This window comes from Myotis brandtii, unplaced genomic scaffold, assembly GCF_000412655.1.
Source record: "Myotis brandtii unplaced genomic scaffold, ASM41265v1 scaffold27, whole genome shotgun sequence".
NCBI classification, from domain to species: Eukaryota; Metazoa; Chordata; class Mammalia; order Chiroptera; family Vespertilionidae; genus Myotis; species Myotis brandtii.
Window position 1 is genome coordinate 1,161,963 of NW_005360272.1, and position 26,428 is coordinate 1,188,390.

General features: G+C 49.7%; 1 protein-coding gene across 12 annotated transcripts in view; it reads right to left on the reverse strand.

Moving 5' to 3' along the window:
* The window catches only part of EPB41L1 (erythrocyte membrane protein band 4.1-like 1), a 53,099-nt gene that overhangs the window by 23,046 nt on the left and 3,625 nt on the right, over positions 1-26,428 (reverse strand). For 5 of the 12 annotated variants that reach the window (XM_014541431.1, XM_014541433.1, XM_014541429.1 and 2 more), the window contains exons 3-14: positions 26,095-26,199; positions 25,520-25,562; positions 20,352-20,427; positions 17,777-17,995; positions 14,680-14,767; positions 13,777-13,929; positions 12,118-12,215; positions 11,682-11,857; positions 8,925-9,073; positions 7,991-8,026; positions 5,071-5,253; positions 2,354-2,458 (exon numbers count right to left, since the gene is read on the reverse strand). In XM_014541431.1, the coding sequence (XP_014396917.1) occupies positions 2,354-2,458; positions 5,071-5,253; positions 7,991-8,026; positions 8,925-9,073; positions 11,682-11,857; positions 12,118-12,215; positions 13,777-13,929; positions 14,680-14,767; positions 17,777-17,995; positions 20,352-20,427; positions 25,520-25,562; positions 26,095-26,199 (1,431 nt within the window). The remainder of the gene's footprint in view (positions 1-2,353; positions 2,459-5,070; positions 5,254-7,990; positions 8,027-8,924; positions 9,074-11,681; positions 11,858-12,117; positions 12,216-13,776; positions 13,930-14,679; positions 14,768-17,776; positions 17,996-20,351; positions 20,428-25,519; positions 25,563-26,094; positions 26,200-26,428) is intronic. The other 7 variants (XM_014541438.1, XM_014541436.1, XM_014541439.1 and 4 more) reach the window with 4 other exon arrangements.

The following is a 26,428-nucleotide window of genomic DNA, read 5'->3' on the forward strand; positions in this document are numbered from 1 at the left end:
GAGAGAGAGAGAGAGAGAGAGAGAAACATCAATGATGTGAGAGAATCACTGATTGGCTGCCTCCTGCACACCCCACACAGGGGATCGAGCCCAAAATGCGGGCATGTGCCCTGACTGGGAATCAAACCAAGACCTCCTGGTTCATAGGTCGACGTTCAACCACTGAGCCACACCAGCCGGGCTGTTGTCATTTTTTTATTTGACAATCTAAGGGAAAAGTGGCCAGTGGCCCTGACTAAATAGTTAGGTATTGCATATTTTAAAGATTCTTGAAATCGTTGGTCTAAATTATTAAATTTGATCCATATGGTAACTTGTGAAGCAGGTGCTGTCACCCTATTTCAGAAGGGGAAACTGAGGCTCCCAGAGGTAGGTGACTGGCACAGATGACAGGGTGAGCACTGAGGGAAGAAGGGGCTCTGCTTCTAACAAGTGAAAGGGGATGTGTAGGAACCTAAAGAGAAAAGGAAGACTGAACGGAAAGAGCAAGGCTTCACTGGCACCAAAACACTGGCAGAGCCACAGCTGGCCCTGGGGACTGGCCTGGAAGTCATTTTGACCAGATTTTAGGATGGGGAAGATGTCAGGAGAGCCCTCAGCCCTTCTTCCCACTGAGCCAAGATGCTCAGTGCCTGCTCAGAGTGCCCCCTGCTGTCAGATGGAGGCACCGAGGTAAGACAGCCTTGGAACAGAAGCTGAAAGAGGGAGTGGAGCCGATTCTGTTCCCACGGACAAGGAGCAAGCCTCCAGCCAGGCAGTTCCGCGGACTCTGGGCTGGAGCTCTGGCTCACATTTTGGGCACAGAGGAGGCGGTCCAGGATGAGGCGCTCTCTAGAAGCCATGCCCTGGGAGAAACTGTTGAAGAAAGAAGGTTAGTGGGTGCTCAACTCTGAAGGGCCATCCTGGAGGATGCAGAGCAGGCATAAAGGCGCTTGGGGACAGAGCAAGGCCCACGGGCGGTGATTCAGGAGGGCAGACAATTCAATATGAAAACTTCACAATGGATGACTGAAGACAAAACGAGCTGCCGCTAAGAACAGGCAGAGCCCCCTCTGTGGAAGGGACTGGACCGACAATTTTAGGAACCCTGAGAAAGACGCATGTTGCCCCCCTCAAGGGTAGGCACCTGTCCTTAGCCCTGGGAGCATCTCTGTGCTCCAGGGCATCACTGCTTCCCTAACCTTGAGATGCTGTTGACTCCTGTCCAACTTCTCTCAAGAGAGTGCTGATAGCTTTGTTTTTATTTTTACAACTGCGGAAAAATAACTGTGATTTATGTTTTCCCACTTATGTAGCTGACTCATGTTTCTTTCACAGTTCCAGCATGTTTTCAGCAGCTACAAAATTTTCCCCCGGGGAATTAAGAAAGGTATATGCCCTAAGACACACTGTGCCAACAAGAGAGGATCATATATCAAGGAGATGGTCAGTTAGTACCTTCCAATCCTGACCGTCCATGAGGTGCTGGGCCTGGATTCAACCTGGCATCCATGCAGGGGCACAGCAAGTTCCAAGAGCCCTCAACCTGCTGCTCTCCTGGGCCCAGAAGCAATGCCCTCCTCATTTAGAACACCTGCCTTACCAACACCTCTATAACCCCAAGGTTACTCCTTGGACCAAGATGCCCACTTTGTCTGTCTGGAGATCCTGACTGATCCAAGGGGAGTTTAGAAAAGAAAGAGGTGGGGGGATGAATGGGATGCCATCCCCTAACCAACCACAGCTAGACCCTCCCTCGGGCCTCTAAACAGTAACAAGACCTTAGGGCAGAAGACATTTAGGTGCCATGACCCCTGATCCCAAGCTTAAAGGGCAGAGCCTGCCTCTAGAGCAGTGGTTCTCAACCTTTCTAATGCCGCGACCCTTTAATACAGTTCCTCATGTTGTGGTGACCCCCAATTTCATTGTTACAAATTGAACATAATTAAAGCATAGTGATTAATCACAAAAACAATATGTAATTATATATGTGTTTTCCGATGGCCTTAGGCGACCCCTGTGAAAGGGTCGTTCGACCCCCAAAGGGGTCGCGACCCACAGGTTGAAAACCGCTGCTCTAGAGTCACCTGCCTCTGTAGGGCCTGAGGGAGCTCATTTCTGCCTCCCTTTGAAGCCAGAAGTGACTTCCCTGAATGGTTTCAGTCCTGATTCCTGGGCAACAATGGATGAGGGAGGGGCCTGCCCTTTATGGATTCCTGGAAAGGGGATGCCCAGTTGTCACAGCCAGGAGACAATGTGGGCTGCCCACTGCTCCGCGTGCATGGCAGAGTCTGCTCCACCCCATTCACCCCAGAGAAAGGGTTTTCTTAAGACCATTAGGGTTCTGGTTGGGCGGGGAGGTGATGACAGTAACCTCAGGAGATGCTGCGAGGCTTTTCTGAGTGAACACTTCCAAGCCTGTGGCCGTCCCAGGCTCAGGTGCCAAGTCCGGCTGAGAGGTGTCCTGGGTCCTCTGGGACTGCAGGGGAGGCCCAGGGCCAGAGGAAAGGGAAAGAGGGAGGAAGGGAAGGAGAGACAGAGAGGGAGAGAGAAAGCAGGAGAGACATACACACAGAGTCCATAAATAGCCCCGCTTTGTAAATACATCATCAGGTTTCATAGATTAGGTCAGGAAGGAGCCGCACTGCTGTGGGGCGGGACAGAAAGGAACTGCCCCTCCAAGCCATTCAGAGAGGGAGGCCCATGGTCAGCTCCCAGCCAGCACCGTGGCTTTGGGCCTTCCCTCATCGCCTGCTCATTCTCATTCAAGAGGTTCTGGAGCCATATCACTTGCACACGGTTCAAAGTCTTCTCTGGGTGTCTTTGCTTTAGACGATGGTTCAAGCCTGTAGTCTGGGTCTCAGCCGCTTTTAGAACGTTATCTTTGAGATGAAAACCTAGGCTTGGCAAATCGGAACTCTTCTTTATAGTTTGGGGTCCCTATTTTGGTTTAAGCTCCTACCGTTTTGCCCTGGGCCCAGATGAGGCCCAACAATACATGAGGAAGCTACTAGGAACTATGGATGAAACACCCTGCAGATCTCCCCTGCAAAGTCCATGTTTGATCAGGAACTCTAATTGTCAGCAATGCCCGTTGACTGTCCACACTGTCCAATTTATAAAGTAGGTTTATATCCATTATTTTGCTCAACCTTCCCAATAACCCAACCCTATAGCAATCTTAGTTCCCTCTAGATGGACTGACTAGCCAGTGAGGCTCAGCGAGGTGAGGTTATTTGCCCAAGGAGTCAGACCGGTCCTTAGCTAAGGCTCCTCCCCATCCCCCAAATCTTTAAAGGCCTCTAAATGCTCCAAGGTGAGCTCCTGGACCAGACTTCTTTCCTGCAGTGGGAAGACAGGAGAGGAACAGACTCCGCCTTTCAATGATCCAATTCTAGCAGTTCCAGCTGTCACCAGCAGATGGGGCACCCCCAAGCCAGGCTGCTCTGAGGCCACCCCAATGCTCCAGGAGCCCAGCTCTCCAGGGCTCATCCTGCCTCTCTCTGCTGGAGTCTGACTGTGTCGGAAGGCCCTCATCCCACCCTACCCACTTCAGGACTGAAGAGAGTCCACTCTGGTCAAGGGTCTCAGGGCAGGAGCAGGGCAGGTAACTGGATCACTAGACCAGCCCCCAGGCCCAGTTCAGCGTCTTCAGGGTCTTGATTATGTCAAAGGTGACCACAGAAGCCTTCAGTGGATGCAGAGATTTGCCCTCCTTCCATGGCACCGGCCCTAAAAGCCCCCAAATCATCCCTAACTTTGCGAATCACCAGCCAGGGAGCCATCTCAGCAGCCTCACTGGACGAGGCCCTCTGTTAGCCGGGATGGCAAGGCCGTGGGGAGTGCTGAGTCAATAGAATGCTCTGCTTATTAGATCATGGCTGCATCAACCAATTGTCAAAGCATTAGAGGGCATCACACACACAATTGACTCTATGTCTGGTCTTCACATAATTTGGTCTTGCTTCTAGGCAGTTGTGATTTAATAGCAAATACAGTGCCTGGGACACAAGAAAATCAGATTCTGGCTCCTCTTCTATCAACTATGACACTAAAAATGTCCTTCCCCTTCTGGGCCTCAGGGCCCCATCTGTGACATGATGACCTTGAACCAAGCGGGTTCTGAGGACCCTTCCAACTTTAAAAGGGATCCTGACTCCAAGTTAACCTTCTGTGTGAGTCCCAGGTCTCTCAAAATGAAATAAGAAGTAACTCATATTGAGCCTCTGGGTCTCTGCTTGGCCCCTCCATGCTTTATCTCCTTTGATCCTTACAACATTCCTAAGAAGTAGATGCTTTATTACCTCTACTGAATGAAGGCTCAGAGAGGTTATGTCACAAGCACAGGGTCATCCAGCTAGCAGGCAGCAGAGCCAGAGTTCAAACCCAGGCGGTATAAGTCTAGATCCCAGTTGGGTTTGAGCCCAGTAAGCAGCAGCACTAGGGTATAAAAACCCAAGTATAGACGGAGGTAAACACTGCCAAGATTTAGCAGCGCTAATAATAACGTTGGGATTATCAACACAAGAATTCTCGAGATCCGTCTTTCTCTTTTTCAATCGCTTTCCACTCTGAAAGGCACAGGAGCAGCTGGTTTTCCCTCTAGTGGGCTCTGAGGATCCTTCCTGGAGGGAATACTTCCGGATCTGTGTTTTCACAATAGGCTCAAAAGGGTCTGGTTACTAGACAGAACTCCCCTGATTCTTAGAGTTCAGTGTGCATGAGAATCGCCCGGGGCACTTGTTTCAGATGCTGATTCCAGGGCTCTGCCTCCAATATTCTCATTCAGGAGGTCTGATGTGGAGTCCAGAATATGCATTTCTAACAAGTACCCCTTCTTCCCCATTATACTCTGGCTGACGGAAGGGGACCACACCAAGCCACTTTGAGTTTCCCAGGGTAGTCCCTGGGGTCCCAGATTCCAAGATTTAGTGACTTTGTCTTCCTCAGCTTAACTCACCACCCCAACCCCATCATCACTGCACACAGGGACAGGGAGGAGCATACAGCTGTGGGGGTGACAGTGAGTCAGCACACTTCCCCACCCTCTTTACCCAAGGCCCCCGTTGAGGGGTTCAGGGTGAGACTTACCTCGCTGGCTTTCTCAGGGGTGCCTTTGGGGGAGGGGGAGGCAGGTGAGGAGGGCAGCCTGCGTTCCCGTTCCCAGTCTCGATCCCGGTGGATCAGTTTGCTGTTGGGTTCCTTCAGGGTCCTCTTGAGCTCGTTGATGCTGGCCTGGTGCTTCAGCAAGACATCCTCTGGCTTGTCTAAGAACTAGGGTGATAGAGAGGACAGCTAGGCATTAGCGGAGCAGCTCCAAGATAGGATACTGGGTGTGGTCAAAATGGCAACAGTGACCATTGCTGCCCTCTATCAGCAAGGTGATTCCCATCCATGACCTGTGTCACTCTCCAGCGCCTCATGAACCAGGCAGAGCAGGGATGTTAGCCCCAACAGGTGCACAAAGCACTTGAGATTAAAAAGAGGAGGGAGAGGACAGCCAGGCATTAGCGGAGCAGCTCCGAGATGGGATACTGGGTGTGGTCAAAATGGCACCAGTGACCATTGCTGCCCTCTATCAGCAAGGTGATTCCCATCCATGACCTGTGTCACTCTCCAGCGCCTCATGAACCAGGCAGAGCAGGGATGTTAGCCCCAACAGGTGCACAAAGCACTTGAGATTAAAAAGAGGAGAATTCTGCCCTGGCTGGTATTGCTCAGTTGGTTGGAGCTTCATCCCATACACTGAAAGGTGACGGGTTTGATTCCCGATCATGGCACATATCCACATTGTGGGTTCAGTCCTCAGTCAGGGCACTTACAGGAGGCAACTGATCAATGTTTCTCTCACATTGATGTTTCTCTCTCTTTCTCCCATCCCTCCCCCCCCCTCTCTAAAAGACATCTCTAGAAGAGAGAGAGATGTCTTTTAGAGACATCTAGAAGAGAGAGAAAGAGGAGAGACTTCTGGTCAAGCATAACCTTTTCCACTTCCCTGCCTGGCTCCTGGTCTTAGAGCCCAAACCCATGCAAATCCCACTGGTCTGGGTGAGTTCCCTTGGGTGCTGTGAGCCCAGTCTAAGTCACAACCGAGGTACAGTGAGAACTTGCCAACCCTGTTCACTTGGAGGCTCTGACCGCCTCCTTGGCCTCCCAGATCCTGGTCCCCACCTCTGACCAAGACTTGGACCACTGTGCTTAGCAGGATCCCTGGTCTAGGCCACTCCTGGACCAACATATGCAGTAAATCAGGCCCTGTGGGGCCCTTCTAAAGCCAGGGACATCCATTAAAATGGGCTCTGTTCCCACACCAAGGACCGGGGACCCAGGGACCAGGAAAAGATTGTGTTCAGTATTCTCTGCTGACAGCCTCTACCTTTCCCAACCACCCAGAATCTTCCAGATACCTGTGGGTATTGGTTCCTCAACAGCAGACAGGGTGAGATACAGCCAGAGAGGGGTGTTCAGGAGGATCAGGAGAATTAGAGCCCAGGAAGAAGATAGGTAAGTCCAAGGCTGGACACAAGAACTGAGCCAGGTATAGCCGGAGTCATAGGTGAGTCCCACATGGTACTGCCAAGTCTGAGCTCTAGCCAGTGCATCATGACAGAGTAATCTGCCCCTAGGTCACATGAGGTGCAGCCTTTGCACATGAGATGGCAGTGACCCGCCAAAGCTGCCTGTCTGTGTACTTCTGGGGGCAGGGCAGTAGGCTGGTGGTCCAAGGACCCTTATCTGCAAGGCTATTTGAGGGTTCATGTCAACTCGATTCAGGGCAAGAAATGGACAATCTCAGCTTATTATAAAGTCAGATCAGGAGATTCTAGAACTACCTGGAAGGTAAGCTTGTCCTTGAACAAGCTAGACTCTTCCCCTGGGATTCTCTCTGGCATCCGAGGATCCTCTATGATTGACTCCTAGGTGACCTCAGAAGGAAACCGATGCTACTGAGGCTTCTGCTTTGCCTGCAAACATCTGTCCGTACCCCTTTTCCTGAGCTGAGCTGCCTCAGGACCGTGTCTGTCTGAGAAATCAAACCTGATAGAGTTTGATGGATTGGGGCTGCAATAGACCCAAGATGTGTCTTGTGACCTTCTGTCCTGTACCTGCCACTCTGGCTCAGTGGGCATGTAGTGTTCCTGACAGCTAGAGGGAGCGGTGGAACCCCAAGATCCTTGAAAGGCCTTAGGGAAACCTAGTCTAAATGCCTTACTGTGCAGGTGGGGAGCTGGGGCCTGAGGGGATGTCCCCAAGACCTCAAAAAGTCAGTGGCAGAACTGGGGCTAAAATCCAGACCACGGGACTACAAGGCCAGGCCCTTCTTACATCTCAGCCTCTGGTCCTTCCCCTCGGGCCCAAGAATAAATCCACTTCTCTTGCAGTGAAAGTTCAAATGAAGAGATGGAGACTGTGTGAAAGGGAAGGAGAAGTGGTTAACACAGATGAATAGGGTGAGGGTGAGGAGAGAGAGGAGGAGAAAAGGAGAGGAGGCTTTCCTGACGCTGGAGAAGCAGACCCCAGCCAGAGGGAGGGGCAATGGAATCTGAGAAGATGCAGATGTGCTCTGAGGCTCCTCCCTCCCAACCCTCCCACCCACATTTGGTTGCCAATAGATACAAAAAAAAAAAAAAAGCAGAAGAGATGAGCTCAATAAAAGCATGGAATGCCTGGAAGAGCTGAGGAACACAAGTGGGATAGTCAGCAGGGACGGGGGAGCGAGCATGGGTGGCCTGGGGAGGCAGAGTGTGAAGCTGGACAGAGAAGAGGGGAATGAAGGACGGAAACACTGCTAGGGGATGGAGTCTGAGCAGGATGCTGAAGAGATGAACTTAACAAGGGGAGCTGAGGGGGCCTGGGTGGGGGATGGGACTAGGGGGAGCGTAGGGGGAGGAGGATGGCCAGGGAGCAGGGGTGAAGCTAACACTGAGACGGCACCAGGATATCAGCCTGGGATGAACTGTGGAATGGTGACAAATGAACTGGGTAGGTAGGGACAGGTCCCATGCAGTACCTCCTGCTTGTGTCTCGGCGTGGTTTCCTGCTCCGGCTAGCAGACAGGGAGAGGAGGGAAAGCAACCAGCAGGGTCAGTAGAGCCAATGGATTAGAGACACCACGACCAGCCCAGTCCAGCAGGTAGCCCGGAGCGCTCTCACCCAAGCAACAGAGGCCAGGGAAGCTGGGTGGCCCACGGGAGCGGGGTGGGGGCAGTGAGTAGTCGGAAGGGGTGGAGTGTGAAGCAGGGAGGTGGCCCAGGGAGGTGATGAAGGGGGTGGGAGGACTGGAGGCAAAGTGAGCAGTTACACTCAGCAGATGGAAGTGAGGGTTCTGGGTAGTCCTGCTTCTTGCAGTCAGCATATGTGTTCAGGGACCTGTGCTCCCAAGTGGGACTGCATGTTGGAAACACACTATACCCATGTGTATACATGCCCATGTGCGTGTTGTTTAAAAATCTGGATACGTAACCCTGTGGGAGAGGGGTGTATCTCTGTGAGTGAATGCATGCAAGTCTGGGGCCAAGTGTTCCTGCAGGAGTGTGTGCACACTCCTGAGAAATGGGGGTGGACAACAAGAGGGGGACACACTGTGAGGGCCTGCAGAAACACCCCAGCATGATCTGGGGGAAAAGAGGCCTGTGCAGATCCAAATTGTAGTCCAAGGGGCAAATTCAGAGTGGGCAAGAGGAGGCCAGAGTCCCCTAAGGTACAGAATGCCCTCTGGGAAAGCAAGGCAAAAGGAGGGGAGGGTGTATGGCGAGCAGCATGCCCCCCACACCTGGGCATGTGCAGGTATTGAGCATGGCCCAAGGGCAAGGCTCTGAGCTTGGTGTACCCCATAGCAAGGGTGCTCAGCCACACACAGCTGGGGGCACCTGCAGGCCAAGGCTAAAGATAGGATCAGCCACCTGACCCCCAGATCAGTAGGTATAAGAAAGTCAGACTCCTACCTTCATCTCCTTGATCTTGGTGGGGGTCCTGACCTCTCCCTCCTCGGCCTCTGACTGCCGCCCCCCAGACTCGCCGTCTTCCTCCCGCTTGTCACCATCAGGTCCTGCGTCGTGGTTCTCACTGACCGAGGCTGGGCGGGAGAACTCCGCTGAAGTGGGCAGAAACAGCCGGGCAGCCACGTGAGACATCTCCCAGGTGCACGGACAGGGAGTCGGCCTTGCCACTTGCCCAACCATGCTTAGAGCGGAGCAGACACTTCCACACCCCAGCACATTGGGAATAAGAAACCAGTGCCCAACTGGGCTGAAGCAGCCTTCCCCAGGTCACGTGGACTGCCTGCCAGTCCCTTCCTGATTTCTATAGTACTAGAGCCCAGGTTCAAATCTCAAATCTCTCTCTCCTTAGCTGTGTGACCTTGGGTAAGTTATACAACCTCTCTGGGCCTCCGTTTTCTCATCTATAAACAGTACCTACTTCAGACAACTGGGAGAGGAACAAATAAGCTCATGTGTAGAAGTATCTAGAAGAGTGGCTGCCACAGAGTGAGCCAATTCCGTCAATGTTGGCGCACAAATGTTGATTTTCTTGTTGTGGCATTTGTGGCAGAATGCTCACTTGACCATTATCTAACAATACACAGATATTGTGAGATTAGCTTTTACTAGTGAAAGCTAAAGTCCTGAGGTTTGCAAATAATGTAGCTTCTTTATAACTCAAGGAAAATTCAAGGGAACCCTTGCAGTAACATCTTTCTCACTTTGCTGGCATTCCAAGTACTTTCCTGAACAGGAGAGAAAAGGGTAGAATTACACCCTTTACTCCAGACACTGGGCATAACTCAGACTATGCCCATGGATTATGGCTTGTGGGGAAGAAAATGGCTGAAAAACAGTGAATGACCGGAGCACAGATCATCCTTGGAATTGGCCTAGATTAAAAAGGAGAGAATTATCCTTTCTATTTATATATATTTACTCTGCAAAGTGCCCATTCATGCACATTATTTCATTTGAGCCCACAGTGCTCTGTGTTAATGACTGGAATGGGAATTATTATCCTCATTTTACAGAGACTCTGAGATCTTTCAGTGAATCAGGAGAAGAACCCAGGCCTACTGGCTTCGAGTCCAGGCTTCCGGCCCCCTCTTGATGAGCATCGTCAGATCTGGGCCAATCTCTGCTGCCTTGCACAATCTGGGCTTCGTTTTGCCCCTGGCATAGTAATGAAAGCTGCAGGGGAGGACAGAGAGACACTATGGGCCCTCCTTTCTTTTTGCATAAAACTCAGCTCTCAGTCCTGTGCCCGTTCAAGAATAAGGAGCTTCCTCAGTTCCAAATGGACCTTTGCAAAACTGCATGTCCTTCAAAAACGGCCGGGGAGTTCTGGAACAGGTCTCACCTTCATGCTGCAGGAAAAGTATCAGACTCCCCGATCACCTGGAAAACTCCCAGGTATCCTTCAAAACCCTGCCCAGTTGTCACCCTCTCTGCAAAGCCCTTCCTGCTCCTCCTAGACAGAATTAATCCCTCTCTCCCAAGGCTACTCTGTATTCTGTACTTCTTCCATTGCTTGAATCACGTTGAATGCTTATAAACCTACTCTTCTAGGAGCTCCTCGCAGGAACGGGCCATACTTATTCTAAGACTCAGAAAATATCTGTCGAGAGTCATGCCCCAGTGTGTTCTGGGAGTAGCCACTATTTCCCCCACTCAAGTCCCCACCTCCTACCTTTAAACCATCCTCTACAAATCTAAAAGCAATAATAATAATTTATTACTGCTACAATAAACAATAACGTGTTATTGGATATTACTTATTATGTTCCTAATATGTGCCAGGAATTGTTCCGGGTGTTGTAGAGGCATTATCTCATAACATAGCGAAGTAAATAGCCTTTATTTTGTAGAAGAGGAAATAGGCACAGGGAGTTAAGTTGCTCAAGGCCTCCCATCCGTTCATTCAGATGTTTATGGGCCACATCCTGTGTCTACAGAGTAGCTGGTGAGAGTCAAGGCTGAGATTTGAACTCAGATTTGCCAAACTCTGAATCTCCCCAGTGCTTTTATCCCATGTGGCTTCTGAATCTCCCCTACAAACTCCAGTGTGCATACTGGGGGAGTCAGGGTCCTGAGGGATACCAATTTAGTATGTCTGGGCCAGGGCCTGGGAATCTGCATGCTTAGCGGACTCACAGGTGATTCTGATGCAGGTGGTCTACAACCACATTTTGAGAAGCTCTGGTCTGCTTGACAGAGGACAATGTAGGGCCAATTCTTGTTGATATTAAGGGCACCTGTCAGCCCAACAGAGAGTGCCATGTGTTAGTGTCAATCAGTTTAATGGAACCAAAAGAATGACTGGGAACAACCCCTCTGCCTCCCGTCAGGTAAGGCATCACCAAGTCCACATTGCAGTCATAATACATCATTCTCCTGGTATGATGACAACCCGTGAATCACTAAGCATCTTAGGCAGGGGGCCCAGAAACCCATATGGCTAAACCTGGGACCCCAAAAGGCTCAACGAAGTCCCAGGAAGTCTAGGAGGGGCAATGTCACGTCCCAGCGATAGTGAGGCCATAGGTTGGGGCTAAACCACTGAGAGCTGCCCAGGTGCAGTGGTGCTCTTGGGCCACCATGCCCAGTGCAAGTCAACCTGTGATGTGTCTACCACCCTCACTGCTCATTCTGCACCTGGCATTCCCATCTCCTTCCCTCTGAACACCACTCTTCTCCCACCTCCAATTTAGGGCATACCTCCATCAAGGCTGCGGGACATGGTGTACCGTTTGCTGGAGGAACGCTCGAAGAAGGGAGCGGGCCGGTCGATGAGGGCGCTGGCCTGGCGGGTCTGTGCCTGGGTCCTCCCACTATACCGGAACTTGGAGCCCATCACCAGGAAGCCCTTGGGTGGGGGTTCGGGGGACACGAGCCTGCAGTGGAGGGATGGAGGTGAGGAGGGGGGATCATACCTGCTTTTCCAGGTCCAAGGCTGGACCACAGCTGGCCTTTCATCCCACTGTCCCACTAGCTACACTCTGTGGTCCAGGAGGGGAAAGAGGAGGGAGGTCTTTCCTATGATCCTTACTACCTTCTCCTCCTGCTCTGCCCTCAAAAAACACAGACATCACCCACACATACACTCACAGCCTCTGTCTCATCCCCAATTACCCCATCCCCGGGTCTGGCTCACCGGAAGAATGTGTGGTGCTCAATGCAGACCTTCCACAGTCTCTTGGCTGACCGGTGGTTTGGGAGTTTAAAGCCAATTGTGCTCTCGAACTGCTCATACTGCAAAACCAAGGAGGGTGGGTAAGAAGCAAGACCTGGGCCCCTCTCACCATCAGTCCATCCTTTTGAACCTCTTTTCAGCATGCGTGACTCTGGCCTGTTCTTTTATTTATTCACTAGAGGCCCAGTGCACAAAATTTGTCCACGGGAGGGGGCCTTCCTCAGCCCGGCCTGCACCCCCTCACAGTCCGGGACCCCTTGGGGGATTTCCGCCTGCTGGCTTAGGCCCAATCTCCCAGGGATCAGGCCTAAGCCAGCAGTCCGACATCCCTCTCGCAGTCCGGGACTCTCGCAGTCCAGTACCCCTCGCTCCTTACTGCCCACCTGCAGCGAAGGCAACCACCACTGCGCTCGCCAGCCATGAGCCAGGCTTCTGGCTGAGCGACGTTCCCCCTGTGGGAGCGCACTGACCACCAGGGGGCAGCATTGAGTGTCTGCCCCCTGGTGGTCAGTGCACGTCATATCAACCGGTTGTTCGGCCATTCGGTCGATTTGCATATTAGGGTTTTATTATATAGGATTCGTTTACTCAATAATGTGGACTGAGCCCTTACTCTGTAATCGGTCTAGAGCAAGAGAGACACCATAGTGATCAAGACAGAAGATTCAGGGAGGAGGGGACTTTGATCATAAATAAGTAAACAAGATCATTTCAGATACTGATAAAGTCATGAAGGGACTGGACAGAGGTGTGTGATGTGACAGAATACCTGTGTAGGCGCAGGGGTGGGTACTATTTTAGAAAGGTGATCTGAAGGATGGGGAAGGAATCAGCTATCTGAGAGGGTGGGGAAGAGGATTTCAGGTAGAGGAAGAAAAAGCAAAGGGCTCATGGAGGGAAGGGCTTGCTTATTCAAGGATTTCAGAGAAGGCCAAAGGGGCTGGAGTGCAGTGGGCATGGGGCAATGTGGGGGAGGCAGGTGGCCACAGACAGAGTGTGGGCTTTAGCCCAAAAGCTAAAAAGAAAGCTCTTGAAACATTTAAGCAAGGACTGGGAATAAGGGGTGAGTTTCACATGCTATGATGGAAGGGACTTCCAAGCTCTCTTCAGCAGCTATGAAGAAAATGGCCTGGAGTGACAGTGGGGGCAGGGGAACAAGAAGGATGTGGTGGAGACGAAGATGAGAGATGATCGCTGCTGGTAGCTGGTGCAGTGGGGAGGCAAGAAGCAGATGGGTTCGTATTTATTCTAGGGTCAGCTGTGGAGGCTGGATGAATACATGTTTGCATGTGTGTAGTTGTGTGTCTATATGTATGTGTACGTACTTGAGTATTACATGTAAGCAAATACAGGGACATGGACATGTATTCTATGTACACCGAATATATGTGATTACCTTTACATGTGTGCTCGTGCATGTGCTTGTGTGTGTGTGTGTGCAGGACATACCTAAGGTGTGAAATGTCTGAGAAGAGCCCCAGCAGAAGATGGATCTCTCCATACCCAGCACCCCAGCACCGCCATCCATGTATCCTGAGTAGGAAAAATCCAGGCCCAGCTACCAGATCCTCTCTATTCTAGTCAATTCGGTGAGGAGGAGGGATTCCCAAGCAGGCTCACCTCCCCAGGCCGGATCTTGATGTAGAAGTTACTCCTCTTGTAGGAGATCTTGAGAATCTTGGGCCAAGCGAAGCGGTTGATCCTCAGTCGGTCCCGGTAGATGAGCAGGCCATTGGCACAGACTCCTAACATAATGTCAATGCCCTCAGAGTCCTGCGTGAGAAGGGACCATGGAACAGCAGGCCTGGTGCCCACGCCTGGGGAAGCCTGCCCCCGACCCCAAGTCCCTCCTGAGCTCTATTTATAAATGAGCCCAAGGAGCAGGTGGACTTGGAGGCTCCGTTCTGGAGTCCCCTGACCATCCCTCACACAGTCATTTAACCATTCACTCCTTCATTTTGTCATTTATCCCCCCACTCACTTGTTCTATTATTTTCTTGGTTAATCACTTATTCATCCAGCAAACACTTAATGGTACATATTCGGTGCCAGGCCATGGGCTACACACTAGGGCAGTGGTCGGCAAACTCATTAGTCAACAGAGCCAAATATCAACAGTACAACGACTGAAATTTCTTTTGAGAGCCAAATTTTTTAAACTTAAGCTATATAGGTAGGTACATTGTTATTAACTTAATTAGGGTACTCCTAAGGCTTAGGAAGAGCCACACTCGAGGGGCCAAAGAGCCACAGTTTGCCGACCACGGCACTAGGGATACAGAAATAAATTAAGTCCCTGTATTTCCCTCACAATGCTCCCAATCTAGTGGTGGCACAAACAGGTTCAAAAATAAATATAATACAAGGAAAAAATGATAAGGGTCATGGAAGAATAAAGGGTTATGGAACTTTGAGGCTTCAGGTTGGCAGGAATGCAGGGTCTGGCACACCAAGCCCTCCAGAAGAACATCATAGTTCAATGGGGACCCCCAGATGCTAGGGGGCCCTGGGACCCAGTGGTACCTTGGCATGGTGCAGGTCTACTCCGTACATGGAAAGCTTCTTGGCATTCTCCAGGAAGTGGATTTCTGCTTCTCCTGGGGTCATGCCCCTAATGGAAAGAAAGGGATCACAGGTGGCCATGGGAAAGGCCCGGCCTGAGCCCTGCTGCCTGAAGGTGGCCACAGTCAGGACCTGTGATTCTAGGAAGGCAAATGTTCTGGAGTGGTGTATGGCTAGACCTCCCCTCTGCTCTCAATGCAGGATGGTGCACCCCAGACCCCTCTTCAGTCTACCCAACCCCCATCTCCTGCCAAAGCTCAAGTCCAATCTTGTTTCCTTCAGGAAGCATTCAAGGGCTGGGCCGGGAGTCAGGATTTTTGTCTCATTCTGCCACTGAGTGAAGTGTGAGCCATAAGTCCTGCTTCTCCATGACCATGAAGCCATTGTGGAAAGCTGTCCATTATAATCACCCAGGGACTCCGGAATCACTGCCCACATAAGATATTTATCTTATATACAGGATCTGGAGTCAAAAAGGCCTGATTATGAGTCCTGATTATAGCATTTAGTGAGTAGGAGACATGTATTATGCCTTCCTGACATCTCATAGTATCTTTCACAATTCTAAATATATAGTAAATATTCATTAAATTTAAATAAATATATATATCTTAGAACATTATATCAGAAACCACTTAACCTCCCCTGAGGAACAGGTGCCCTTTTTCCTTTCTGAAAAGAAGTTATACAAGTTCCTTCTTTGCTTTGACCGCCAGGAAAACCATACATTTTACACTCAGTCACAGCTAACATTTATTGAGGACTGCATGAGGTTACTGTCCCAAGCACTTTGCATGTCTGAAGTTATTTAATCTTCAAAACAATTCTATAAATAGGTATTATCATTTTTCCCATTTTACAGCTGAGGAAGCTGTGGCACAGAGAGGTTGAATAACTTGCCTAAGGACACATAGCTACTAAGTAGCAAAGTCAGGATTTGAATCCAGACAATGTGGGTCCAGAGTCTGTGTCCCTAACTATTACATTTACATCTGTCTCATATCCTCCAGGCCTGTTTCCTCTGCTCTGTCCCCCTCAGTGAGGTACTGTGTGGAATACCTGGACAGCAGATGTCAATGTGCTCTCAGTCGAAAGAGCTGGAAAGGGATGGCCATCAGCATTTTTCCAGCCCATACTGATCTAAACTTCTTTCTCTGAATCACAGTCAGACCTTGAAGATATTGCAGGTATACTTCCAGGCCACCAGAATGAAACCAGTATCACAGAAAAGCAAGCCATACAAATTTGTCGGGTTCCCAGTATGTTTATACTATAGTGTAGTCTATTAAGTGTGCAATAGTATTGTGTATAAAAAATAGACACAGCTTAATTTTAAAATACTGTATTGCTAAAAAAAAATGCTGTTATCTGAGCCTTTAGCAACTCGTAATCCTTTTGCTGGTGGAGGGTCTTACCTTCAATTTATAAAAAACTCAGTATCTGTGAAGTGCAATCAAACAAGGCATGCCTGTATTCTGACTTTTGCAGATCCCTAACACATCCTAATGCCTACAACAGGAATGACAAAGAGATGGTAGGCAGGCCATCACTCCCTATTCCCGAGCCAGGCAGACACTGCTAACCCATCATATGGTTTCAGTATCCTACTCAACACAATACAGCAACAGCCATTGCTAACCAATCAGAGTTGTGTGCAAATCTCAGAAAGACACATCTGCCACCCTGATGCAGCATTCCATCACACCCCAGCAGGCTTTCTTCCCCACATACATGATCCCTCCACGGCTGGCCGTGGACCTCCTCTCCTGATTCAGCTCCAGGACACAGCCCTCCTCCTTCCCTCCATCCTTATTAGCAATGAGAAAACATCACCATACCTGCTCCCACAGGCACAGCACTGTACAGTGTATAATGCACTTTCACATTCTTTACCACACTGGGTTCCCATAACAATTCTGGCCTGGAGCCCAAAGCTCTTCCAACTTGACAGGACCCTAGAGACCATTCATTTTCAGGGGTTCCTCCCAGGGGATGGTACCACCCTCATAGTGGGCATTTGGAAATGGAACGGAACATTTGGGTTGTACAATGAGGGGTTGATAAGAGCACTTAATAGCTGGGGCCCAGGAATGTCAAACATCTTCCAGAATGAGTTCTCCTACTCCAAAGACCAATAGTTGAGAAACACTGGTAATCTAGGTCTGTACAAATACAGGTAAAGAATGAGGTTGAGCCCGGCCAGCGTGGCTCAGTGGTTGAGCATCGACCTGTGGACTCAAGGGTCCCGGGTTCGGTTTCCGGTCAGGGCACATGCCCGGGTTGCGGGCTCGATCCCCAGTAGGGGGCGTGCAGGAGGCAACCGATCCATGACTCTCTCTTATGGATTTTTCTCTCTCTCTCTCCCTCTCCCTTCCTCTCTCTCTAAACAAATCAATAATTAAAAAAAAAAAAAATGAAGTTGATAGATTAAATAGCCAGCCCACAACCACACATCTAGCTAATCATCTAACTTCTGCAACAAAGTGCTTTCCTCTGCACAACTATTCAAGCCCTCAAATCACAGAGAGCACATGGTGGATCTTTATTATGTGCCACTCAGTCCTCCCAGCAGCCCTCCCAGCAGGTTTCATTAGCGCCCACACTGAACGGAGGAGGACATTAAAGCAGAGGGAAGTGAAATGACAGGGCTGAGATCCCCGTGTGCGAAAGTGGCAGAGCCAGCAGGTGAACACAGGCAGCCCGGCTGTAGAGTGCAAGCTTGTGAACTTCATGCCACAATCAAGACATCAGGACACTTACTCAGGGACACATAATAGTTACTATTATCTCCAGTTGACAGATAAGGAAACTGATTCTCAGAAACCAAGGACAGGGAATCATCACACTTCTACAGGAGCTTAGAATCTGTGGTCCCAAGAGGTCATTTAAGGTTACACAGCTAGCTACTATCATTCTCATTTGGTGAGATGATTTGCCCTCAGATTTGCACCTCAAATTAGCAGCAGAGTCAGGTAGAGTACTTACAGCACTGCATCTGGGGGGTGTAGCAGGGAAAGTTCTATGAGCCAGGAAAGGCCCTGGGCGTAGGCCCTCTCACCTGTATGTCTTGTGCAGCTCCATGATCCTCTCCTCCAGCTCTCGGGTCTGGTTAGGGGCGAAGCGGAGCTCGCTGACATAGTTGCCCACATGCTCCTCGGCATCATAGTCGCCCAGCTCCGCCTGCACGGCGTAGGAGCCCAGCAGGGCATGCGTGACGAAGGAGCAGGGCAGCCGGCCTGTGATGATGTCTGCCCGCAGCTGCAGGCACAGGTAATATCTGGAGATAGGGGAGAGTGGGCATGGGCACGGTGCCTCTCCCACCCGAGATGCCCACTGATCCATCAGAACCGACCTAAGCACCCCCCAGCTCAGTAGGAAAGGAATTATCCTCGACTCTAGCATTTCACGTGTTGATATGTTGGGTGTGTCTGATGAGAGGGTTTTGTGCCATTTCCTATTTTAAGCATTTCTGTTCACGTCTAAATTTGAAGGATTTTTCCTACTGTGAGAGCATTTTCAATTTCTAATTCATTTTCAAGCTCAATGGGACTACGTTGATCACTTTCTGAAAATGTACTGTATTTTTTGTTTATACAATTAATATATTTTTATTGTGGAAAAATGTAAACTTTAGAGGTGACTCTAAACTTCCTCTTGATGTCCATTTTCAGGACCCCCCTCCACCAGAGGTCACCCCTGTTATCTGTTGTGTTCTTGACTTTTTTTCCTCCATGGACACACAAAAGGGCATGTGGTTTTATTCATGAGTGTTGTTAACATGTACATAGTACCAAATGCTACATCTGATTCTACAACTTGCCTTACAGCCCTTCCCAGGTCAGCATATGAGACCTGACCTCATTCATTTTAACTTCTGCACAGCGCGCCCACAGCCTGGACAGACCCATTTGCCAATGTTTTCTCAACACTTTTTATTTTGCCTCTAGCGCTAAGTGAATGGTCTAAAAATAAATTGGTTTAAAAGAAACATTTCCAACTACAAGGCCATGATTTTTTATAATTTTTATGCACACTTGGATGCTTTTACAATTTTTAGAGCCGTTTTTTATTGCTTTTTCAGTTATTGCTTATTAAAAAGAATGCTTCAGTCCGGTCTCCACCAGCAATGCCTACTTGCCCACTTTGCTATGTTTCACCATTTTTTCAACTGCCTGTTTTCTTTTAGGTGGCTTTTACTTAAAATAATTTTTACTGCTCATGATGTTATTTTGCAGTCTGAACTGGAGCTCTGGCAGAAAGCACGTACAGCCTCAGTGTGTGCTCAGGGCCCAGGCAGAGGCTCAGAACCAGCAGCAGCTCACACATCACAGGCAGCAAGTGTGGACAGATGGGCGTTTTGGTCAAGTCTAAGATTTCAGAAATCACTGCCAAGCACTCTGATCAATATTTCATTTCAATCCATTTGTCATTTTGACCAGTTTATTTTGGGCCTGAATATTTTTTTTTTTACTAAATCACCCCATTCCCTGGGATCATCCAAGCTGGACAAAGCTAGTTTCCCCCCTGGGGGTCACTGGAAGCCTGATGCCCGGGCAGGGACTGGCACAAAGAGGAGAGGCGTCAGTGGGCGAGACCAGGGGATCGGGGCCTGGCCTGGTCTAAGGCTCTCAGCCCTCCTGGGAATGGAGGTCAGACACTGATGCTAAATCTTGGCCCCAAGCCGGACCTCAGGGCTAATGAGCCCAAGGCCTCGGGCCAGATCTATTCCAGGGACAACTGTCTTATCTCTCAAGGCCAAAGTCAGCATCTTGACCTTGGCCCATTGCCTGGCAAACAGGCAGCCAACATTATGAAAGAAGGACCCAGTGGGAGGGAGGGGCTGATTCTATAGCCCTTCCCTGCTGTAGGGAAAACTCCAAGCCCACGTCTTATTGTTGGTGGGTCTGTAGGGACCAGCACATGGATGAGACTCTCTTAGAAGAAGCTTAGAAAAGGGAAAGGCCTCTCACTGTTCTCATCTTGAAAGATGCTTTGCCCCCCCTTTCAATCTTTAAGCCACAATGAGACTATACATGCAAGCCATGTGCACCCGTGCAGCCCAGGCTGCCTCCATGGGGATTGTCACATGCTTCATTTGACCCCCACATGCCTGACATGTGCACAGAACAGCACACAGGACAAAACTCCCACATGGGAAGGATCTGCACTCTACTCCCTCTTTATCCCCAAAGTTGAAAGCTGGTGGTCCACCCAGCACCTCAGATCTTCAGATGTGTTTGGCTGGTCCTACCCAAGGACGTCCCACACCACGTTTTAAAAAATATTTAAATTCGTTTCCAACGTTTAAAAATTGTGAGGTTTTTACTCTCAAATTGGGCCCAATTCTCATAAGGCCGTGATTGCCCAAGCTCAACAGCAACTGTCTTAGATGGCGTCTGTCCTCTTGGATTCACATTGGTCCCCACTGCTCCCTGTGACACCTCTCCCTCTGAAGCGAAGGGTCACCTGCCACTGACCATTATGTTTGCATCCCTTTCTCTTGCACTGAGTCATCTTCCTTTATGATGGTGTCTGCCTGGCCTAGGTAGGCATCTGAGGTTGCAACTGCCATCGCATACCACCCTGCGTCTCCCCCAGCCAGCATACCTGCCACCTCCCTCCACAGCCCTCACCTTGTGATATCTTCTGTCAGCTGGGCAGGGTCAGGGGGATAGAACTTGACTGTGAAGGCAAAATTCCAGGGGCTGCCTGAAAGAAGATGGGGCAGAGATCAGAGAGGCGCCATTACCCAGTGGGTGGCCCAGACAAACCATCCTATCAGCAATTTTCACAGTCGTCTCATATGTATAATCTCAGGACAATCTAATCAGAGAATCTGGAACATTGTTCCCACTTGACAGATGAGAAGACTGAGGCCCAGGTTAAGAGACTTATTGTAAACTAGCAGTGGGAAGAACACCAGTTGTGCACCCATTAATTATTTTACAAACACTGCTTCATTATATCTTTCAACAACCCTATGAGTAAGTCTGATGATTGTCCCCATTTTGCAAATGAGGACACTGGCTCAGGCAGTAAAGTTGTCAGCCCAAGGTCACCCAGCGAGAAAGGGCGATGCTGGGTTTCAGACCAGGCCCACCTGGCTCCAGAGCTCGTGCCCCTTCCCTTTCAGGAAAGTCTAGGCGACAGGACATTAATGGGAAGAAAGGAAGTCTAAAAGCACCACATTAAACAGGTTTTCTAACTTTAGACTTTGCAGAGCCCCCACTCTGCCATTATAAATTGTACCTCTCTAGAGGAGACAAGCATTCACGACTTCCCAAAACTTATCTGACCTGCTGTATCCATTTTTTATAAGGCAGATTAATGTTCCCTGAAACACACTGGAAAACTCTGCCCTATCTCACTTTAACTCTATCTCAAATGACAGCATTGGATTATAAACAAGACCTAAAAGGCAAATACGATGGGCTAAAAGTAACAAAGGTCATTTCACAGGGATAAATGTTAACCTCCAGGTTGAGATATGAAAAATTAATGGTACATCTATAGAAGGCGGACAGAAATAAAGGCTGAGGTTTTAGCTGGAAACTAGCTCAGTAAGCCAAGAGAAGGGATGACCTCTTAAGAAAGGAAGAGAGGTTGGTGGTGGGAGGGGCGGGGGCAGGAGGGAGAGGGGACCGGGAAAGAAATAGCGAGGAGGTGTTGATGAAAGGCTACAATCCAGAACAATGGTTAGACCACCCCTGAGACATTTGGGGTTCCATGCTCTAAAAAGGCCCGACAAAGTGAGAAAGTGAGGCCCATCCAGGACAGGGCAGTAGTCATGACGACTGGAGGCCATGCTGTCACTACCATCCTCATCATCACCCTCTTCACCTTTTAGCTGTCATGTCTCCAACACTTACTAAGCTCTGGTCACTTGGTTTGCTACATGTTACAGGCATGTGTAAGCAGTGGTTCTCAACCTTCTGGCCCTTTAAATACAGTTCCTCATGTTGTGACCCAACCATAAAATTATTTTCGTTGCTACTTCATAACTGTAATGTTGCTACTGTTATGAATCGTAATGTAAATATCTGATATGCAGGATGGTCTTCGGCGACCCCTGTGAAAGGGTCGTCTGACCGCCAAAGGGGTCGCGACCCACAGGTTGAGAACCGCTGATGTATAGGAATTTAATCTTCAGAATGATCCTGAGGTTGACTTTCCTTCCTATAGATGAAGATTTTGAGAGATGTGCTCACTTCGGCAGCACATATACTAAAGATTTTGAGAGGTTAAGTAACTCTCCCAGGGTCACTCAGCTGGTCAGCAGTAGAAAACAGAGGCCTAGCCTGGCCAGTGTGGCTCATTGGTTGAGCATCAACTCATGTCACAGGTTTGATTCCCGGTCAGGGCATATGCCTGGGTTGTGGGTTCGATCCCCAGCAGGGGGCATGCAGGAAGCAGCCAATCGATATTGATGTTTTTCTCTCATCGATGTTTCCCTCTCTCTCTCTCTCTCTCTCTCTCTCTCTCTCTCTCAAAACCAATAAAAACATTTAAAAAAAAGAAAACAGGGGTCTAACCTTGGGTCATCTGACCTCAGAATCCAGGCTCCTGACCACAGCTGACTCCTTGGCAAAAGAATACTCAAGGGGAGCCCTGGCCAGTGTGGCTCAATTGGATGGGCATCATCCCAGGCACGGAAAGGTTGTCAGTTCAACTCCTGTTCAAGGCACATGCTTAGGTTGAAGACACAATCCCCGGTGCAAGAAGCAGCCAATCATGTTTCTCTCTCTCTCACTGATGTTTCTCTCTCTCTCTCCCTCTTCTTTTCTCTCTCTCTAAATATCAATAAAATTATTTTTTTTAAAAATAAAGAAAGAAACCTTAAGGGGAAATAATCTCTGCCTCAGAAATAATAATAATGATAATAGTAACTAATACATACTGGGTGCTACTTGTGCAGGTACATTTTAGGTGTTGTGTACCTAATAACTCATTTAATCCTCACAACAACCCTAAAGGTACACACTATCATCATTCCCACTTGACAGATGAAGAAACTGAGACAAAAAAACAATACAAGAAGTAGTGATGGAGTCAGAAATCAAATCCAGGCAGTCTAGCCTCATTTGCTCTCCTTTTAAGCACCACACCACACTGCCTCAGAGAAGCCCCTGCTAGGCGGCAGGTACTGTCCACACATATGTTATTTAACGGTCACCTCCACCAGGGGAGGTAGGAGTCATTAATCTGCTTGCCAAGGAGAAGCAGGAGCCCAGAGGGCTGGAGGAACTGCCCCCAGTGCCCTCGGTGATGGGCACAGAGATTTGAGAGGAAATATACCCAACTCCGAAGCCCAAGATAAGGACTTGTGCCACCTTCAGAAGGCTGGGCGGGGGAGGGCTGTCTTAAAGAAAGGGCGTAAAAAATTGCTCCCTGGGGTCCCAGAACATGGAACTCGAATGAATGGGTGGAAGTTACACGGATAGGGCAGAGACTGTGGCTTTATACAGGAGGCAGCACTGCTCCAATGAGATGATGACACGAGGGCACTGACCCTGCCGGGGGGAGGGAGCTGGGACCACAATGGCCAGCGCTTCTCTTTTCCAAGCTTTGGGTCCTTCTCAAACACTGCTCACTGTACTTGTTCTGATTCTTCCACGCAGGAAAGCCAGGCCGCCCAGCCAGGCTGGGGCTCCTGGGGACAGCCTGAGCCCAGGCCTAAGGCTCGTCGGCTCCAGAGGAGCATGCTCTGTCTGTGTGCCTCTCTCTTTGTCTACAACTGACAGCAGCTTACAGGAAGAATTCCTCAAGCCCCCTCCTACAGAGTCAGCTGGCATCCCTGGGCCCAGCTGCCTGCTGTCATAGCAACAGGCTTCGCTAGAGCCTTCTAGCCCAGGGACCAGAGAGTCCAAGCAAGGGGGAGGGTTGTCTAGGCTCTAGGTCTCCGCCTATTGCATGGCCCCTCTCTGAGGCCACCTACCTCCTCCTTCTGCTATCTGAGCCCCACCCCTCCCAACATAAAGCACAGGTTGTCAGCCTGCTCATCTGTCTTTGCCCCAGACCTTGAAAGAGTGCAGGATGGTGTTGGGAGGCCAGGGCTGAAGACCTGGCTCAGCCAATACCTTGCTCTGTGACCTTGAGCAAATAGCTGCCTCTCTTTGGGCCTCAGTCACCCATTGTTAAATACAGGAGATGCCACGATCAGGGAAGGGCCTAGACTTCTGACATATTAACTCCTGTCAGTTGGCAGTGGCCATGAGTGCTGTGTGGGCAAGGATTCTGAGCTGAGTCAGGGGTCACTGATCACTGAAGCCTTCACCAGCCCTGGAGAGGAGGGGGACTGTTTTCAGGTCATTAGTTTGCCCCCTGGTCCTAGATGACTCTGCAAATCCCTTCTAGTGCTGACATCCTGAGGGCATCTGTGATCCCTCTGCTAACCTACTGTGTGACTCTAGACCAGAAATTTTCTTTTCTTTTCTTTTTTTTAAAATATATTTTATTGATTTTTTATAGAGAGGTAGGGAGAGGGATAGACAGTTAGAAACATCGATGAGAGAGAAACATCGATCAGCTGCCTCCTGCACACCCCCTACTGGGGATATGCCTGCAACCAAGGTACATGCCCTTGACTGGAACCGAACCTGGGACCCTTCAGTCCTCAGGCTGATGCTCTATCCACTGAGCCAAACCAGTGAGGGCTTCTTTTTCTTTTTAAAAAAATATATCTTTATTGATTTCAGAGAGGAAGGGAGGGGGAGAGAGATAGAAACATTAATGATGAGAGAGAATATCAGCTGCCTCCTGCATGATTGGGGATCAAGCCCGGAAATCGAACCATGACCTCCTGGTTCGTAGTTCGACACTCAACCACTGAGCCACCACAGCATGGCTAGAACAGCAATTTTCAACTGATATGCCACAGTAGGCACACTGTGTGCCACAGAAAATTTTAAAACATGCAATAACCAACTATTTAGTCATGGACACTGACCTCTTTTACCTTAGATTATAAATTTAAAAATGACAACAGCAGCCTCGCTGAGTGGCTTAGTTGGTTGGAACGTTGTCCCACACACTAAAAGATTGCAGGTTCGATTCCAGATCAGGTTATACACGTAGGTTTTAGGTTCAATCCCTGGTCAGGGTGTGTACGGGAGGCAACTGATCTCTCTCTCTCTCTCTCCCCCTTCCTCTCTCTCTAAAATCAATAAACATGTCTTCAGGTAAGGATTTAAAAAAAAAAAAACAAAAAACAACAGCCAATACAAGAATAGTCATCTGGTGTGAATGAATCAAACTTATACCTATTTAACCAAACTGAGCCCTGGCTGGTGTGGCTCAATTGGTTGCACATCATCCTGTGCACCTAAAGGTTGCTGGTTCAATCCCGCAGGGCACATACAGGGGTTGCGGGCTTGATCCCTCGCAGAGGGTGTGCAGGAGGCAGCTGATTGATGTTTCTCTCTCGCTCCCTCTCCCTTCCTCTCTCTCTAAAAATCAATTGGGGGGGGGGGGAACTAACCAAAATTACACCTTTTTTTTTTTTTTGGTCAGATCAGTAAAAATATATACATTTTGGTGTACCACAGAATTTTAATAATTAGTTTATGTGTGCCATGAGATGAAAAGGATTGAAAATCACTGCACAGTCATTTCTCTTATCTAGGCCTCAGGCTCCTCATCTATAAAACCATGCCCTGCCTTCCCCAGGATCTTCCATGGAGCAAATGAACTCAAGGATCTGAATATACTTCCCAAAGTAGGACAGAGCAGCACAACTGCGGCCCCACTGCCTGGAGCCCTGCCCACCCTTCCACCGCATTCCCAACCACAGCCGGCCACTCACTCCGGATCTGCTTCTTGATTTCCTTGGAGGGGTCCAGCCAGTTCTGCAAGAGAAAACAGAGTTCATTAGAGGGAAGATAAAGAAGAAGACCCAGATAAGTCCAGGAGAGAGCAACATCCTGAAATAGCCCCCCTGACAGACCCTGGCAGGAGCACCCTTCCCTGGCTGAGCTTTCTGGGCCCTTTTCCTTGGGACTGGGAGGTAAGGGAATAAGGCCTGGATTCACCACAGAGCCTGGGACTCAGGGCCCTGGGGTGGCATTGCCCTGAGGCAGCACAGTGAACAGGTAATACAGCTGCGGTGAGACTGGTGGAAGGAAGAAACTAGGAGCCTCCCAAGGGTGGGGGAAGTGCCTCAGTTCCCCCAGGAAGCCATGGCTGGTTCTCCAGATACCCATCTGGGGTGGCATTCAGGTCCCCAAGAAAGGACTGGGGGATGGAGTGGACACAGAGAACGGAAGTGCCTCATGAAGATCTGATGGAAGCCATGGGATACCACCAGGACTATGGGGGCCATAGAAGAAGCCTCCCCCACAGCAGGCCTCCCCTGCCAGCCCTGCTCCCCAGCCCAGGTACCTTCTGGCTGTCAGCATCACAGAAGGTCAGGCCAAAGTAGTCCTTCTCCAGGAGGTTGAGGTGCTCACAGACGAGGTCAAACAGCACCTGGCCCCGGCCGTGTTTCTGAAGCAGAGAGCAAAGCTTCTGTGAGGCCAGAATCACTTCCAGGTGGGGCAGGGGGAGACCTCTGACTCCACCAGAACAACGTGCAAACCCCCAAGCGCCTTCCAGCATCTGGAGAGATGTCAGCACTCCTGCCACCCATCTGGCTCTGAACCTAACGCCCAGGTCATCAAGTGCCTTCTTCCAAGCCTTCCCAGACCTTAGACCTGCTCAGGGGGTGGGGAGGGAG